The following is a 15,802-nucleotide window of genomic DNA, read 5'->3' as shown; positions in this document are numbered from 1 at the left end:
AAGACATGCGGCAAAGGTTGCCAGGCCAGAATCGAACCTGCAACCACTGCCCTGAGGACTAAGGCCTCCATATGTGGGTTGTGCTTAACCCCTGCACCACCACAACACACCTCAATCAGTGCATTTCTTCTGGCAGCTTCAGTCTTTTTGTCAGAGACTGAAGTTTGCACCAAAGTGACAGGAGAAAATAAATTGAGTTTTTGAGTTTCTTGGCTCTCTAAAGGCATCACGTCATTCCCACGTAAAGCACCTGGAAATGAAGCGGTGCTAATGACACGCAGGAGGAGAAAACAGGCTGAAATTAAAGAAGATGAATCACATGTCTAAATAACAGACGTGGAAGTGCAGAGCATATTTAATCTTTTCTGACTCGATGATCTCGGGTCGTCCTGTTTACTACTTGCTTTAAGACACTTTGCGGTGCAGCTGGCTTCACACTGAGCCGTCGGCAGCGATGACCGGGACGAACAGATTGAGCAACGTGATCGGAGCAAACATTCACTTTCACACATATGCAAAAACGAAGAACAGCGAACCGAACGAAACCTCGTGGCTTTAGCACTTTGACCACAGAGGAAGAAATCCGCAGCAGCGAAGTTACACAACCCAGGTGTAACGTGTGTGTGTGTTTGAATGAGGCAACGAGAGAGATGAAGTGTATGTGTGGGCGTTTGCGGGAAGAGCAAGGAGAAATAAAAGCACTTTTGTGGACCTGAAAGTGGCAGTTAGATTAAAGAAAAATGCTCAAACACGCTGCAGCGGCGCCGGGCTGCAAGTAAACGACCGTTTACTCGGAGCGCATCAGTTTACGTTCAAGGTTTTTCCTTCCTTTGCCTTTTTTTCTACTTTAACGTTCTGTTAAAATGCATCTATTAGTTTCATGTTTTAGCGTTATGTCTTACTGAGATAAAATCTATAGTTTCCCCGCACGTTTTACACCGAACCAGAACTAAACCGTTGACGCAGAAGCCCACAGAGTCAGCCTAATCAGCTTGTGCACACCTGCCCTGTTACTATGACAACCGTGCCGAACGTGACAGCATTCGGCACCACGGAAGACGGTGGTGTTAATGAAACTGTTTTATTTGTGGCGAGCCGACATGTGAGGCTAATTAGTGATCGTCGTACGGGCCCCCCACATCACACCTTCAACTTCTAGATGCAGTCACAAAACAGAAAGTTCTACTTCAGAAAGTTCACAAATATTTATCAGTTAATAATGAAAAACCTTTATTTTTACTATATGACACTGAATTTTGCACAAAATGATTGGCTCCAATCAATTTCTCAGACTAATTAGCAGACTGATTGCTATGCCAGAGGGACAGATGTGCTTAAAAGTCTCGTCACGCAGACACGGTTTCTTTGTGTCGTAAGGTTCTGACTTTTAAGCTAACTGCTGCTAAAAATATCACAGCTCAAAGCACAGTTTTCTGGATCACCAAGAGCTTTAGGGTGAGAAGCTCAGCTGCAGTGAACACGATCCAAAAGTGTGCGCGGAGCACCAGGATCTCTACTCACAGAGTGTGTTTTAGATTTTTGCTTAACATCAGCAGCGAGTAGTCATGAGAGCTTCTGCACAGACAGGGAGATGAATGCATTTAGATCACTGTCTTTTTGACAAGAAGGTCAAAAAAAACACCCTTTACTGGAGGAACAAATTGTCAAAGACAGACTAAAATTCTTTAGGAAGGACAAGGATCGACATTAGAAGACGGGCACAAAGTTATTTTCTCTGAGGAATCACTCAAGGTGTGTTTTATAGCACAATCAAGTAACCATTTCAAATTAAGTTGTGATAAAAATGTGGCATATATCAAACCTCACTTAAAAGATATTTGACTTCACAAATTAAAGCCTTGAAATTGGGCCTCTGTCTCTTTAAGAAGCTGATACTTCTCACACAGCAGAACTGGGCTTCCTTACAATTTAGCCCAAAAACAACAACAAAGATCTACGTTTTTCAGCCCGATTGAGCAACATTGTACAAGGCAAAAATTACAAAAAGGCAACACAAAGATCTGTGAGCAGGAAAAGTCGCTGGGTCTTAATCTCATTGAGGAAATCTGGTCACAAAGAAACATAACCCCAAAAGACCCTGATCGCCTCTAAGCACTGAAAAGACAACGATGTGTCACCACCAGTCAGGATTTGGGATACGTTGTACCTGGATAAGGTCTCGGGCAAGCAGCTCCAGCTCTCCTGCAGGAATGCTGTCATCCAAGATCTCCCATCGTTCCCCCAGACGGAACTCCATTACATAATGCTGGATAGGTGCTGTGTGATTGGCAGGTGGGATCCAGGTGAGCAGGACTCCCTGCTGCGTGCGATTGGCTGTGAGGCACCGTGGTGGGGTAAGCAGCACCAATGGTTCAGGGGTACTTGTAGGAAATACTGAAAGAGCATATCAGGTCAGAAAACTGGTCACATGGTTTGAGACTGAAGAGTTTTCCCGAGGAAAGCTTCTGTTTTCTTACAATTCTCGACATTTCACAACAAAATGCTTGCACGGTAAAAATAACAATATTGTATTTTAACAAAACTGAGTGTTTAGAATCACAAATTACTGCAACAAAAATTGTCTAGAGGCCAAAAAATACTGATTGTCAGCATATCTACCAGTTCCACTGGTTCCTTCTCGAGTAGAACCAAGAAATATGAAATCTGTAGATTTTTTTTTTTTTGAGGTGTTGGATGAAATGCTTTTAAGTGAGAGAGAGAGAGAGACAGAGAGAGAGAGAGAGAGAGAGAGAGAGAGAGAGAGAGAGAGAGAGAGAGCAGGAGCAACCCAGCAGCAGAAAGCTTTGACCTCTGGGTTTCTCCTCCTTGGCTCACACATGGTTCAGCACGGTTAGTTATCTCCATTTTCAGCATGTCACTTATCTTTGCATAATAATCTGTGACAGCTTCATTTGCACTTAGATTGAGCAACATTAACAACCCTCGCCTCAAAGCTGGAATAACCAAACTAAACCCATAAAAGTTAGTCTGATAACTGCTGGTTAAACAAGAGGACACCTTTACTAAAGAAGAACAACAATCACTTTAAAGATGTTTAAAAAGCCGTTTGTAATTATGATTTTAGAGTTAAGCAATAGAAATCCCGAATCAATATATTAAAAAAAAAAAAGTCCTTTGACTGGGAACAAGATGCTTTCCTATCAAGTGCTGAGTTTATAAACTTGCGTCTAAACTCAAGGGCCAAATCTGATTCAAAATATCTGTTCTCGCATTTAATTCAAATTTAATTCAATTAAAAAATATTTTGTTTCAAAGGGAAAATTAAATGTCATCATAACTCCTATCATCCAAGAGTCTTCACACAGTCATGGTGGATGGAAATGCTGTGGGCAGGAAGGATCTCCAGCAGCAGTCAGGCTTGCAACACATCTGAAGACTTCTGACTAAAGACATCTTGCTGTATAATATTACTGCCAGACACCAGTGTGTAAACAAGTTTATTTATAAACTGCCTTTCGCAGACAGAACAACCTGAGCAACTTTACACAAGCAGCACTCACTCATCTATCAAGTAAAAAAAAAATTACCTGATAATATTCATGAACATAGAAGTTTACTGTGACTTAACATATCAATTAAACTAAACATAAACTAAACTTGTTTTGTATTCACCCAGCCTCTGAAGTCACATTAATTTAGGATCTCTTTCCAGCGAGTGGCTGTTATACTCACCTAGAGTGTTCACAGTGACGACCTCGCTGAAAGGGCCTGTGCCAAGCTTATTTTGGGCCAGGACACTAAACTGGTACGTTGTCTCTGGCTCCAAGCCCGGCACCGCCATCCAGTCCTGGCCTCCAGGTACTGGTATGGAAACCCAGTCGTGTGGACCTAAACGCTCCCTCTTCAGCCTGAGTAGAAGTGAAATGTGAATGAACAAAAAGGAAGACATGGCATGGGGGGAAAAGGACAGGAAAATAATGGAACTGTCTTCTTCATGTCTCCAACACTTATAGATGCCTTTAGAAACTGGCTACGACTTCATATTTTGGGTAATATGATAGTATGTTACCCTGTTGGTGTGTCATGATTACAAATGAAGATAATGACTGTAAAATCCAAAATGGATATATACACACACACACACACACACACACACACACACACACACACACACACACACACAGTTATTAACTTCCGGAGCAGTTGGCTTGGTCAATGCGTACAGGACAGGAAATAGCGAACTTGACAAGTGTTTAGCTTGCATGTGGAACATGGTTAGGTTGGGTGTGATGTTATCCTTAATGGTAACCTGTGTGTAACATGTGACGGTGCGGTGAGAGGTTGGAGAAGGAGTTAGCAGCGGTGGCTAGCCATGCTAACCCTAAACAGCAGGTCGCACTGTTGGAGTATTCCACACTTTAACTTTATTTCACTTTGTCCACGTAAAGCCAGGTCTCCATGGTACTAAACATTATAGTCTTAAACATGAGAAAAGTAATGACAGTTCACCGCTCTGCACCGATGTTTCTCCTCTCTACAACGTAGAAGACGAGTTCTTACTCTGTACAAAAGTACAACAAAGGAAAAGGGGAATAGGCGCCCCCTTGTGGTGATACCTAAATCAAAAATCAAAAATCCTACTCATCTCTAGGAACCAAGCAGTTTAATGACTGTTACAAACACACCATGTCTGCCTCCTTGATTCAATACAGCACGACCAGTTTGACACAATGGACCTTACCAAGCTCCACCCAGAAACGCCCCTCAAAAGTCTCATGTGACTGCATGTCTCACAAACAAAGCCTCGCGGTGCTTAGTTTCTATGTGTAATTTCATTTCGACTGACTCTCTGCAGAGTATTTCTGAGTCGATTAGTTTAGTATTTCTGCCGGATTTTCAAAAAATATCAGCCACGACAATGGACAAGGGAACCAACAAGTTCATGTCATCTTTTTTSGATGACATCAAGGTGTTAGAGCCACGCGATGCCTCCAACATTGTGCGCGTCACAGCTAAATGCTACCAGTCGATGAGGAACACAGCAGATCCTCAGCATAAATATAGCTGTGGGCAAGATCACTGACGCCTATTGTTCTTGCAAGGCTGGGTAAGTCGGGCATTCATGGCTTTGAGGGTGATTTCTGTTGGTAAATGTTCGTATGTGCCTAGGCCTGATACATGGTACTCGGAGGCTAACACGATTAGAGTGGCTAACACGATTACAGTTTAGTAAAAAGCCTTTTCAGGTAAAATAAAATCTTTAATGTATGTCAGATACGGTACACATTGCATCTGTTCAGCTAACGTAAGGCTGTGTAACAGACAGGTTTCAAGGTGTAGAAGTTGTGTCGGTACTGCCATTATGCTGTACTTGGCTAAAAGGTTTTCATAAGGGATGTGTTTATTATTTACTTTCTTTTTTTCATTCACTAAACACAAACAAAGCAAAGCAATAATACTTACACCAGCAGACAATCCTTTGTTCTTATTGATCCTACCGGTTGAGCTGCAAATGCGGTCATGCACAAGCTTTAATCCAAGCAAGGCTTTCCGTTTCAGATTTTGGAAATCTGTGAATTTTAGTTTCACAAATACGATCAGGATACCTGACATCGCCTGTACAGATACCCCACTGACAATGGAGAACCATTTTTTTTCGAGTTCTGACGCAAAAACTTTCTGCCGGTCTGCTAGTCCACAATGTACATTAGCATGTATTTACTACAGTAGCTTGCGTTTGTGAGACGGTAAGGTTTCACATAAGCGCTGTTACGTAAAATGGGCATTAGCCAATGAAATGCGGCCCCTGTGGTAAGGTCCATAAGCAGCAAGGCCACTGCTTGTTTATGCTAAGTTTGTGCTTCAGTTCCAAACTGCAGACTGCTGGGCTTAACTTCAGCTAACAGTTGCCCAGGCAGTAAGTCTGTCAATTACATTGGCGGATTCTTTCTTTCTGCAGCGATTCACTAAAACATTCACATTTTAATACATTTTATTCTTTATTCAGAACATGGCAGCCAGTAAATAGTATCAGCATCATGCTGCGTTTAGCTTTGCATTTTGCCATTTGGCCATGCCGTACACTCACATTGAATGATCTCCAGCAACAACTGAAGCACATGACTACAAACATGCAATAACTTTGCAACTGTATCAAAAGCACTTGTTTTTGATAAAGAAATACAGGGTTGTATAAATTTACACAATCACAGGAGCTAAAAATATGCAAACCGCTTGGAGTGCAGTTTTAAAAGGTTATAAATGTGATAATGTTTACATTACAGTGCATTTAATAGGGTACCTTGAAGAAGTATTCATACCTCATGATCTTTTATCTTTTTGTATTGGAATGGCCCAGTCAAAGTCCAGAACTAAGTCTTTGGAAAGACACAGTAATTGAGGTCTCACTCTGCTCAGGCTGACAGAGCTTGATGAGTAATGAAAGATGTGCCAGTGTTTCATACTCAACATGTGCAGATCTGGTACATATACATGCCACAAAGCGTTCACTCTGGAAAACTTTTTCAAAACCATGTGTCCTTCCACTTGACGTTTACAATTACACACTATTTTGTGTTGATCTGATGCATAAATTCCCAATAAAATAAATGCAGATACATACACAGAGCCTGTGAAAAAGCAGGTTGGAGGTTTGACTGTTTGTATTGCTTTTACAAATCAATAGTGATCAACACAATTTGGCCTTTTGGACAAAATAAAAACAAACTTTAACATCAAATTGAAAACTGATTTGAACAGAATACTCACAGTTCAATAAAAATATCTAACATAAAATAAGCGATTGTATCAACATTCACTCCCTTGAACACCGTTTATGGGTTACGTATTTTTTGATGCAACAAAAAACGAATCGTTCAAGGGGCGTGAATACTTTTCCCGAGCAACTGCACATCTTTTATTAAGCGATGTGACAAAGTCAGCTGTGCAGGAATCCAATCTGCGGCGTTTTGAAGCCTCTTCTAAATGACAGCAGGGCTGCAGCGACACGGGCCATCCGAGTGCTGATCACACAGGCTCGCTGTCAGTATGAATATCTTTAATTAAAGCCGCTGTCTGCTTGTTTTCCTATTCGTTCTGCTCTCTGGCTACTTCACTTTATTAATAAAACATGATGGGTGGCAGTGATCAGAATAAAATTAGGATTTGACTGATTTTTTTATAGCATGTCTGAATCGGGAATCATCACCTCTGTCACCTTGTACTTTAAATATATTCCCTTTTTACACAATTCTGACTTGATTATCATGCACTGTAGTTTACCATCACTGCTTAGGACTTCTTCTTTATCTTTTTTTTTAATACCACATAATTATAGCTACACATACTGTGTTACAGTGTCAAACTCTTTCTGGTTTTGGGCCAAATCAAGATCATGAATGCTCTTAAAGGGCCGGTTGTGCCAGAATGTATTGATAAAACCTGATCACAAACTGTTGAAATATTAATGAATTCTTAAAAATTGAAACATTATTGAACATCTTTTCAGTCCCTCCAGGATTTTGTGATTCTTTTTGTGATTTTTTTGCAAAAAAAAAAATAAAAATCTAAGTATTTGTTACTTTGGAAACATTTGCGAGATTTGTGCTTATTTATGACAGCAAATGCGACTTTTTATTACTTGCTGTATAGATTATAGATTATAGACTCTAATCTGACATCATTTGAGGCTCAGGCAGCTTTTTGACAACTTTTGAGAAAAATCTGCAATAAACTCCAAATTATTAGTGAAAAAAAAAGTGCAGGGATTTATTAATTTTTCGTGAATTTCCATGATAATCCTAAAAGAAAATTGGAGGGACTGATTGACATAATTTGGCAGTAAACAGATTCAGATTCCAGATGCCAAAGTTATTCTGAGTTACTGTCCAACAGAATAAATGGCAACAATGAGCAAAGTGTTTAATATCCTGATTACCAAGTAAAATATTTGGTCAGGTGTGATGTCATGAAGGCTCAGTCTCCACGGTAACTAAATGATCAATTAAATCATCTTCTATTCATCGTTGTGTTGAAGACATGACATCTCAGATTGATGTCATTGACCAATAAAAACTATAGTTTTTAGTTTTGTTTGTAGGGGTTTTGTGGATTACTTGTGAGCTCAGTGTCATAATTAACACAAAGCAGCAGGGAGTTTAGGGCTTTGTAAACATTTTTTCTTTACTCGGTTTAAATCTATTCAAGTTCACAAACAATGAGTGTTTATGAAAAGAGGATTTTGTCAAAACTCTGCTCTTTTTTTTCTAATAAAATACATTTCAACTTATCAATCAACTTGCTCCGTAGACTGTATCATATCACACAATGTTTTCATGTATTAAGCTACAACAAGCATTTCAGCTGAGGCCCAGTAAAGCAGAGCGATGCAGCGGCAGCAGCAGGATAGAGTTGGGTCATGTTCAGTTTGGTTGCAATCATCTTTTTTTTGTTTGTTTGTTTTTTTTAAAAACTCACTGAAACTGGATTTCCTTGTACTTTCCCCATTTCTGCGGTTTTACAACTGCTCTGAACGTAACCCTAGAAAAGACGTATCCAGCAACAAAATAAGGACACGATGAAGGAAGAAAAAGCAGGAAGCAAAGCATGCTGGGGTGACTCACACATGGCCGTACCAGACTGAGTATGTCTGCTGGAAGCCTCCGTCGTAGCTGGCCTCCCAGGACACGTTGGCCCAGGTGGAGGAGGTGGCGACTCGGACGCTGGTGGGGGAGTGGGGGCTTGTGCCTATGGAAACGGGGGGGAAGTTTGTTAAAGCGGCACATTAGTCGCAGAGTGTCGATGTTATGGAGACGTCGTTCAGTTCACCTGCCAGACAAATTAACTGTGAGCCAGGAAGGTTAAGAACCCAAGCAGCTCAAAGCACAATTACGTGAAAACAGTCTATAAAAATCACAAGAAAAACTTACAGAAATTAAAACAGTTATGTGGTAACATGAAGGAAAGGGTTAGAGTTAGTGACCTGAGATAAGCAACTGTTGCTGTCAATCAATTCGGCGAGGTTTGCAAAACAGCATCGACCAATGAAGCCATACAGAAAATAACTACCGCAACTTACTCTTGCTGGAAGTGCTTGTACAGATGATTCAGTTAGTTTTTACGTACCTATGACTTGGACATGCGTGCTGGCAGTGATGCTTGTGGCAACGTTGGTGGCGACACACTCCCACTCCCCGTGGTCATCCTTTGTGAGCGACTTCAGCTGTAAGCTGCCCCGAGGCAGAACATTGTGCTTGCTTTTACTGGGCTTCCCTACCTGCAGTCCGCCCCGCCCGAGGAAATAATAAGCAGACACAATGAACAAGAGGCACACGCAATCCAAAGTCTCAAACACCGAAGAAAGAAGGACAATGTTGTTAGTCGTTCCGGTCAGAAGGGAGATCACAACACCGAGCACTAAAATACTGACTGTGACACAGCATAAGAAACTGGAACTACAGCCAGGTGTGAGGGTGGTACCTTCCTCCATGTGATATTCGGAAAAGGATCTCCCTCTGCTTCACATGGGATGACAAGCTCCCTTCCAGCCTCCTGCCTGTACTCCCCTCCAGGAACCACAGAGAATTTTGGAGGGTCCTGTACATTGGCGAGACGGTCGTAATGTGTAAGTGAAACGCAGAGTGTGCCTCTGGTTTATTTAAGGATTCCCAATACATATCTGCGTTGGTATCGGAAGTGAAAAAAGAGGATTGGTGCATCGCTATTAAAAACAAACGGTAATAATCTTCACTTCGAATAAGTGTTCATCCGTTCCATCAATTCTTTTTACAATTTACATGATCAGAAGTTAATGTAATTGCAGAATGTTACAACGTGCAATTTCTCTGTTTTCTTCACAGTGTTAATTCTAGGCAGAGGTAAAGTAAAAGTACTACTTTACTACTACTGTAGGTGGGTAATCACTGTGAGAAAAGGCTAAACGGTTTATGTGAAGTCCAGGTCGGCCGTTGTGCAGCTGAGACGTGTTTACCTTTAGCACCAGGGGAGCAGGAGGAGACCATCCCATGGATCCCAGGGCATTGTAAGGCATGCAGGTGTAGGTGCCAAGAGAATCCTCTGTCACCTCTGCAACACGGATGCTCCCATCATCCATCTGGCTCCAACCAGGGTACTGTGAGAAACAATCGTGATGGTTTATTCACTGCTTAGCAAATACTGAATATGCACATTTTTACTAAACTATCCAGAAGGTTATAAAAAACTAAGGAACAGACTTCCTCAAACGAACTGAATCACCTTGTCTATCCGTAGAGGGAGGCCATCTTTTTTCCACTTAACCAGAGTCAGAGGGGGGTTGGCATCTACTGGGCAGCGGATGAAGCCTGGGAGGCCAATGGCCACATAAATGACAGATGGCATGTTTACCACACGGGCAGGATCTGGTGATTACAGAAAGAGAAAAGGCGACTGATAAAAATCAACCCGTTGTAGTGAGGGGAACCGAATGTCTGGCTGTCGCAGCAGATGTGTGAGGAGCCTTGAGAAATCTCTCGGCTTCAGACAGCAGGCTCACTGCACAGTGACAAATTTATTTACCTTCTGTGGAGCACGGCTGATCTCAGAACAGCATTTGTGTATTTCGATAATATTGTGTGACGTGTGGAGTAATTCAAGAGTAATTCATCAGTTTTATCCCAAATTAAAAGCCTTAAAAATCTCCCAACAGTTGATGTGGCACACACAGTGAAAACAGTACATTTAGCGTGCTGTCATTAAGAGCAGAGAGCGTCATACCTGAAGTACATAACTTCTACCTAACTCTGTGTTTACAGACTTCTATTCTAACGCATGCATGGCTACAGTTTCACAGCTTACAATAAAGTATTTGAGACAGGGTATAGAGAAGTTGAAATGTGACGTCACACACACAAGATCCCGCCCCCCAGCTCCCTGCTGGACGGCAAAATACGGGCTTGCCGATTATAACCATCATTGGTTTTAGCTGTCAAGCTGTCAACATAACGCGCAAAATCTTAGAAGAAAAAGGGACGCAGTGTTTTGTTATTAATTGTCAACATTATGACAACTAGTTAACAAGGTCCAGGGGTATCACAGGTGAAAGGTCAGTAAAAAGTTTTAACATAGGAAAATAAGAGAGGGAGACGGAAGTAGGTCAGTTATGCTAGCTTGACTTTGACAGCCTTACCATGTAGATATGCTGCAAAATTCGGTGTGTTTCACTGGAGAAGCAGTCAATGCAGAAGATGCACTGACTGCATCTAGGAGTCTGTTTGGATGTGTACTCAGACCAGGTGAGGTGGCGTTGTGATGTAATGCACTTGGGAGCATATTTATAATTTTCAACCATCGTTTACTTTTGAATTTATAGTGTCTGGCTTCTTCTGGTGCAGGATTATGACACGCGCCTCGATACAATGACGTAAAAGTAGGATTAAATGCAATATGACCATGTATCTGATTTAGTACCATATATGGAAGTGGCACACAGCAGATTTGTTTTTTTTTGATCCAATTGATCCATTCAGAGAGCCATAAAAAGTCAAATATGGGTCGCATATGGGCACATCTGGGTCACATTTGTCTGCTGTGTGAACTTAGTCTTGGTCTCATCTGGCCAAATCAAACATTCACAGTTAAAGACTCAGCACAATTAAGCCAAAGCATAAAAAATTTTGTGTTTGGTATGCAGAACACCCATCAATCTGCCTATCGACGCCACCTCCAGCAGTCACTGGGCTAGAGGTGGGACACACTCAGGACAGGTCAACACAGAGACACATGCCAAACAACAACACACACCCCCACACACACACACTCACACCTAAGGGCGTCCTGCAAAGCCACACCGCTGCAAACTGCTCCACTGTGAAGCCCATATGCAGACGAGAAAATATTTATTTCCTGGTTTCACTTCCATACTGCGTCTAATGGTTGATACTATGACTCGGCGACGCCAAGATTTCCCTTTTTGCAGCAGCAGTTTTATAACGGTGAGGTTTAAAGCCTCTCTTGCCATCTACACACAGCCCAGCACTTACTGGAACAAAGATGTATTATGCTAATTATCCTTCCCTGCAAGGCATGTGAATAAACCTCCTACTTTCCCCTCTGCATCATAAAAACCTTCTTTCAACTGGTGTTTGATTCAGTCATCAAACCCTTTTAAAATCAGACAACAAGGAAGGGAGAGGTCATTATTCTCTAAATAAGAATAGACAAAAAAAAAGGAAAATGTTTCAGTTGATCCAGAAATTGGAGGACAGGGCAGAACATTGTGGTGCCCCACTAAGGTCAGGGAGGAGAGCTTCCCATTATGCACTGGGTGATAAGCATGAAAGATGAGGTGACTGAGTGGAGGAGGGGAGAGCTATCAGCAGAGCAATAGAGGGAGGAGAAGTGAGGCTGAGCGTGGGAAACAGGACAGGTGAGAGACAGAAGTGACTGCATGACGTAAGGCAGAGCGGAGCCGCTGGAGGAGAGCTGGTGATGGGATGCTGTCACCGAGGAGCAGGGGGAACAACAGCGCCGCAAGGGAGAGAAAATGAGCAGCAGGGCAAGCGACTGAGTGAGGTGGAAAAGCTGGACGGCTTGGACAACTCGGGACCTACACGCACGTCTGTCCTGAAGCCCAGACTGTGAGCGGAAGCGCCGCTGCCACCGGCACCGCAGACTAGAATATCAGCCGGGTTTCTAAATATAGAACTCAGAGAGCCCTATCGCTCACGACGCGCTCGGTTCCCACTGACGCTGAGGGGAAGTTAGTTGCCGGCACAGCCCTTCAAGGAAAAAGACAGGAAGAGAAAAGAGACAGAAGGAGAAGGGAGAACATTGACGGCTGACAGAAGGGGAGCAAAGTGAAAAGAAGAACATCAGAGGAAATAATAGGACAGAACAAATCAGAGAGCCCCCTGCAGTCTGATGAGAAAAGTCACCAGTCTTACAGCAATGATGTAATCCCCCCTTTTTCCTCACTCCTCCCTTCCCTCTCCAGACTGGTGTTGCCTACCTCTGTTCACAAACACACACACACACTCACACACACCCCAACACACACACACACACCCACACACACACACACACACACACACACACACACACACACACACACACACACACACACGCACACACACACAAAACACAGACATACACAGCCATCCATGCAGTCGGGAGGCACAGGAGAAATGATAAAGATCTGCCGATTTAACTAGCGTCACGGCGACCACCGATCGACAAGGTCTCGCGTCTCCCTCCTGCCTCTCCTCGTCTGCTCCGAACACCCAACAGGCAACACAGGCAACGGATTCACACAGGCTGGAGCCGACTGCCGAGTGACTGCTGAACCGCTGGAGCGCTCCAGCTCAGAAATGAGGAGGCAGCCCAGAGAAAGAGAGGGGTAATATGTCAGCGAGCACACAAATGTACATAAACAAGTACAAATAAGAAATATAGAAATGATCTATTGGAATGAGAGGCAGAGGAGAGAGGCAGAAAAGCAAAAAAATGGAAAAGTGTTTATGAGAGGAAACAGGTGTTTGACTGGGAGAAGGAAGCGAGTGTCAGCCTGCTAGAGAAAACCAAGTGGTTCGATGGTCCAGAAACTCATCTTACACCCGAAGGAAACAGTTTGTTGGGAATGATCTACAGCAGGGTCTAGTTTAAACCAAACACACATGGATGTTTACTCTGTCATTTTATCTTTATGAATATTCAGGTGATGGGAAGTGGAGGTGCACTCATGTCGCTCAATTTTACTCTATCAGGTCAGAATGATTTGAGGTGTTTCTCCTCATCCAGAGTCTAAACATTACAACTGTCTGCTAAAATCCATCCATTCATGCAGTTTTTTTATATCTAAAATCCAGGCCCACCCAACTCAATAGATTGATTGCCACCCAATTGCAAAGAATCAATCAGTGGAGAAAAAGGAACAAACTCGGGTGTCTGTCGAGCTAATTACTGCTGTCGGTAAATGTGTTTGACAAAAGCAGCAGAAACATTCGCTGTGTTTAAAAAACAACCAAGAAACTGGAGCTAAGATTCGCAACCTGATATTCAAACTCTATGTGGTCAGATCACAGCGCCGTTGCTTCGACTGCGAAAAAATAATCAGCAACCTCCCTGAAAGTTGCAATGTTTGTTTCACTCTAGCGGTTCGTGTCTCTCATTCTCTGACAAAACACGCACACACACATAAACCAGGGGAGGAAATTCACTGTAAGTCAACAACTTTAAGAAACCTCCTTTTAATCCAATTCTAGCTCATTTGCCTAGAAAGTCTTGTTTGTTTGGGGAGGTGAATGTGTATTCGAACTTCGATTTGGACCAGAAAAAGCAAACTCCGGTCGATCTAAAAACCTAGGCCTTTGTTCAGTTGAAGAGAGCTCTGGAGTGGTTCGAATGCATGTGTGAACGGCAAGCAGACCGGAGACCGCTCCAAAAGCAGAAGGCAGACAACAGCGCAGGGCATTCTGGGTAAGTGCAACCAAAACAAACGCTTGTGTCTGGCGCTAGCGGGAAGAGTGGCTCGTGGTCTTTTACCAAAGAAAAAAACGAGAAATCCTACAATCTCTAAAACCTGACGCCACTCTGTTTTTGTGAAGAAGGAAGTTGCACTAAGTGTCTACTTCAGAGGTTTCAGCTGTACTACTTCTCTCAGTGGCCATCGCAGGCGAAGGGGTGAATAGATTTCTCAAAGGCTAGTTTGACACAGTGCAGTGTGAGAGCAAAACACACCAGCTGAAAATGTAGCAAATATCGCAAGTTTGGTCCCCAATCAAACCAAGTCTACATATCAGATGTGAAAACCCACTTAAACACATTGGAAGCCAATGCATTTTCAATGGGACACACTTATAATGCACATGAGGCCAATTTAGCAAACAATCAGAGGAATCCAGTAGATGTGCTAAATAACATTTCAGAAGCACGACTATGAAGAAGATCTGCAATAAAATCTTCATCCTGACAACAAAACAGAGGATAAAATTGTTAAATGCTGACTTACATTGCACTGCTAGGTAGGCAGAGGCAGACGGCGGTGTGCCTAGGCTGTTGCTGGGGGAACAGGTGTATTTCCCAGTGTCCTCCGGCTTGACTTGCACAATGATGAGGGAGCCATCAATGAGAATACTGACTCTCCGCTTGAGGTCACTGTGGATATGAAGAGAGGCACTGGGATCTAAATTCAGTAAGTCACAGCAAGTCTGTTAAATCTACCCACCAGCTGCCTGGAAGTGGCGTCCTAATGAACTGTTTCTACACAAGTAATTTTTTCCAAAGAGAGCAACATTTAGTGTCAACCGTCCTCTAGACTGAAGCTCCTGCCTGGCAGTATGTTTCATAACCTTTAAGATGATTTTTTTTGTAATTTACTGAAGAAAATACATTAGCAAATACATTCATTCTCTTGTCATTTGTGTATAAAGTGAAACCGTTGTAAAAACGATAACACATTTATCCAGTTTTGTCATTTTTGGTTCATTTCCCTGTGAAAGTGGCGTTCTAACTCGGTCATAAAAGACGCTTGTCACAGAGCTCGGTTTAAAAATCAAAGCGGAGCGGCTGGATGTTGGGAACTCGACACATCAACTGACTTCAAAGGTAACCGAAAATCACAGCAACTCATATTCCCTCAACTTATTAAGTTTCTGCCCTACAGCAAAAACATAATTCCAGCAAACAGCAGATACATTTATTGATCCCAGCACCAAAGATTTCACTCAGTTTTAACCACCATTGGAATATATTAAACCACCACGTCTGTGGGCCGTAAACTGGGGAGAGTCGTTAACGTCGTAGACGGACATCTCAAGCTACTGAAAATAACTGGCTGGGATTCATTTTTGTTTTACTTTCTAGGGGT

At 42.5% G+C, this 15,802-nt stretch overlaps 1 protein-coding gene across 5 annotated transcripts in view; it reads right to left on the bottom strand.

Moving 5' to 3' along the window:
* Positions 1–15,802, bottom strand: part of igsf9bb (immunoglobulin superfamily, member 9Bb) — an 89,674-nt gene that overhangs the window by 24,866 nt on the left and 49,006 nt on the right. For 3 of the 5 annotated variants that reach the window (XM_008428389.2, XM_008428392.2, XM_008428396.2), the window contains exons 7-14: positions 14,945–15,090; positions 10,216–10,358; positions 9,950–10,090; positions 9,439–9,555; positions 9,085–9,235; positions 8,583–8,706; positions 3,694–3,869; positions 2,168–2,394 (exon numbers count right to left, since the gene is read on the bottom strand). In XM_008428389.2, the coding sequence (XP_008426611.1) occupies positions 2,168–2,394; positions 3,694–3,869; positions 8,583–8,706; positions 9,085–9,235; positions 9,439–9,555; positions 9,950–10,090; positions 10,216–10,358; positions 14,945–15,090 (1,225 nt within the window). The remainder of the gene's footprint in view (positions 1–2,167; positions 2,395–3,693; positions 3,870–8,582; positions 8,707–9,084; positions 9,236–9,438; positions 9,556–9,949; positions 10,091–10,215; positions 10,359–14,944; positions 15,091–15,802) is intronic. The other 2 variants (XM_008428390.2, XM_008428393.2) reach the window with 1 other exon arrangement.

This window comes from Poecilia reticulata, linkage group LG14 (assembly GCF_000633615.1).
Source record: "Poecilia reticulata strain Guanapo linkage group LG14, Guppy_female_1.0+MT, whole genome shotgun sequence".
In the NCBI taxonomy this organism is placed as follows: Eukaryota; Metazoa; Chordata; class Actinopteri; order Cyprinodontiformes; family Poeciliidae; genus Poecilia; species Poecilia reticulata.
This window is presented reverse-complemented; position numbering and strand designations above follow the sequence as displayed.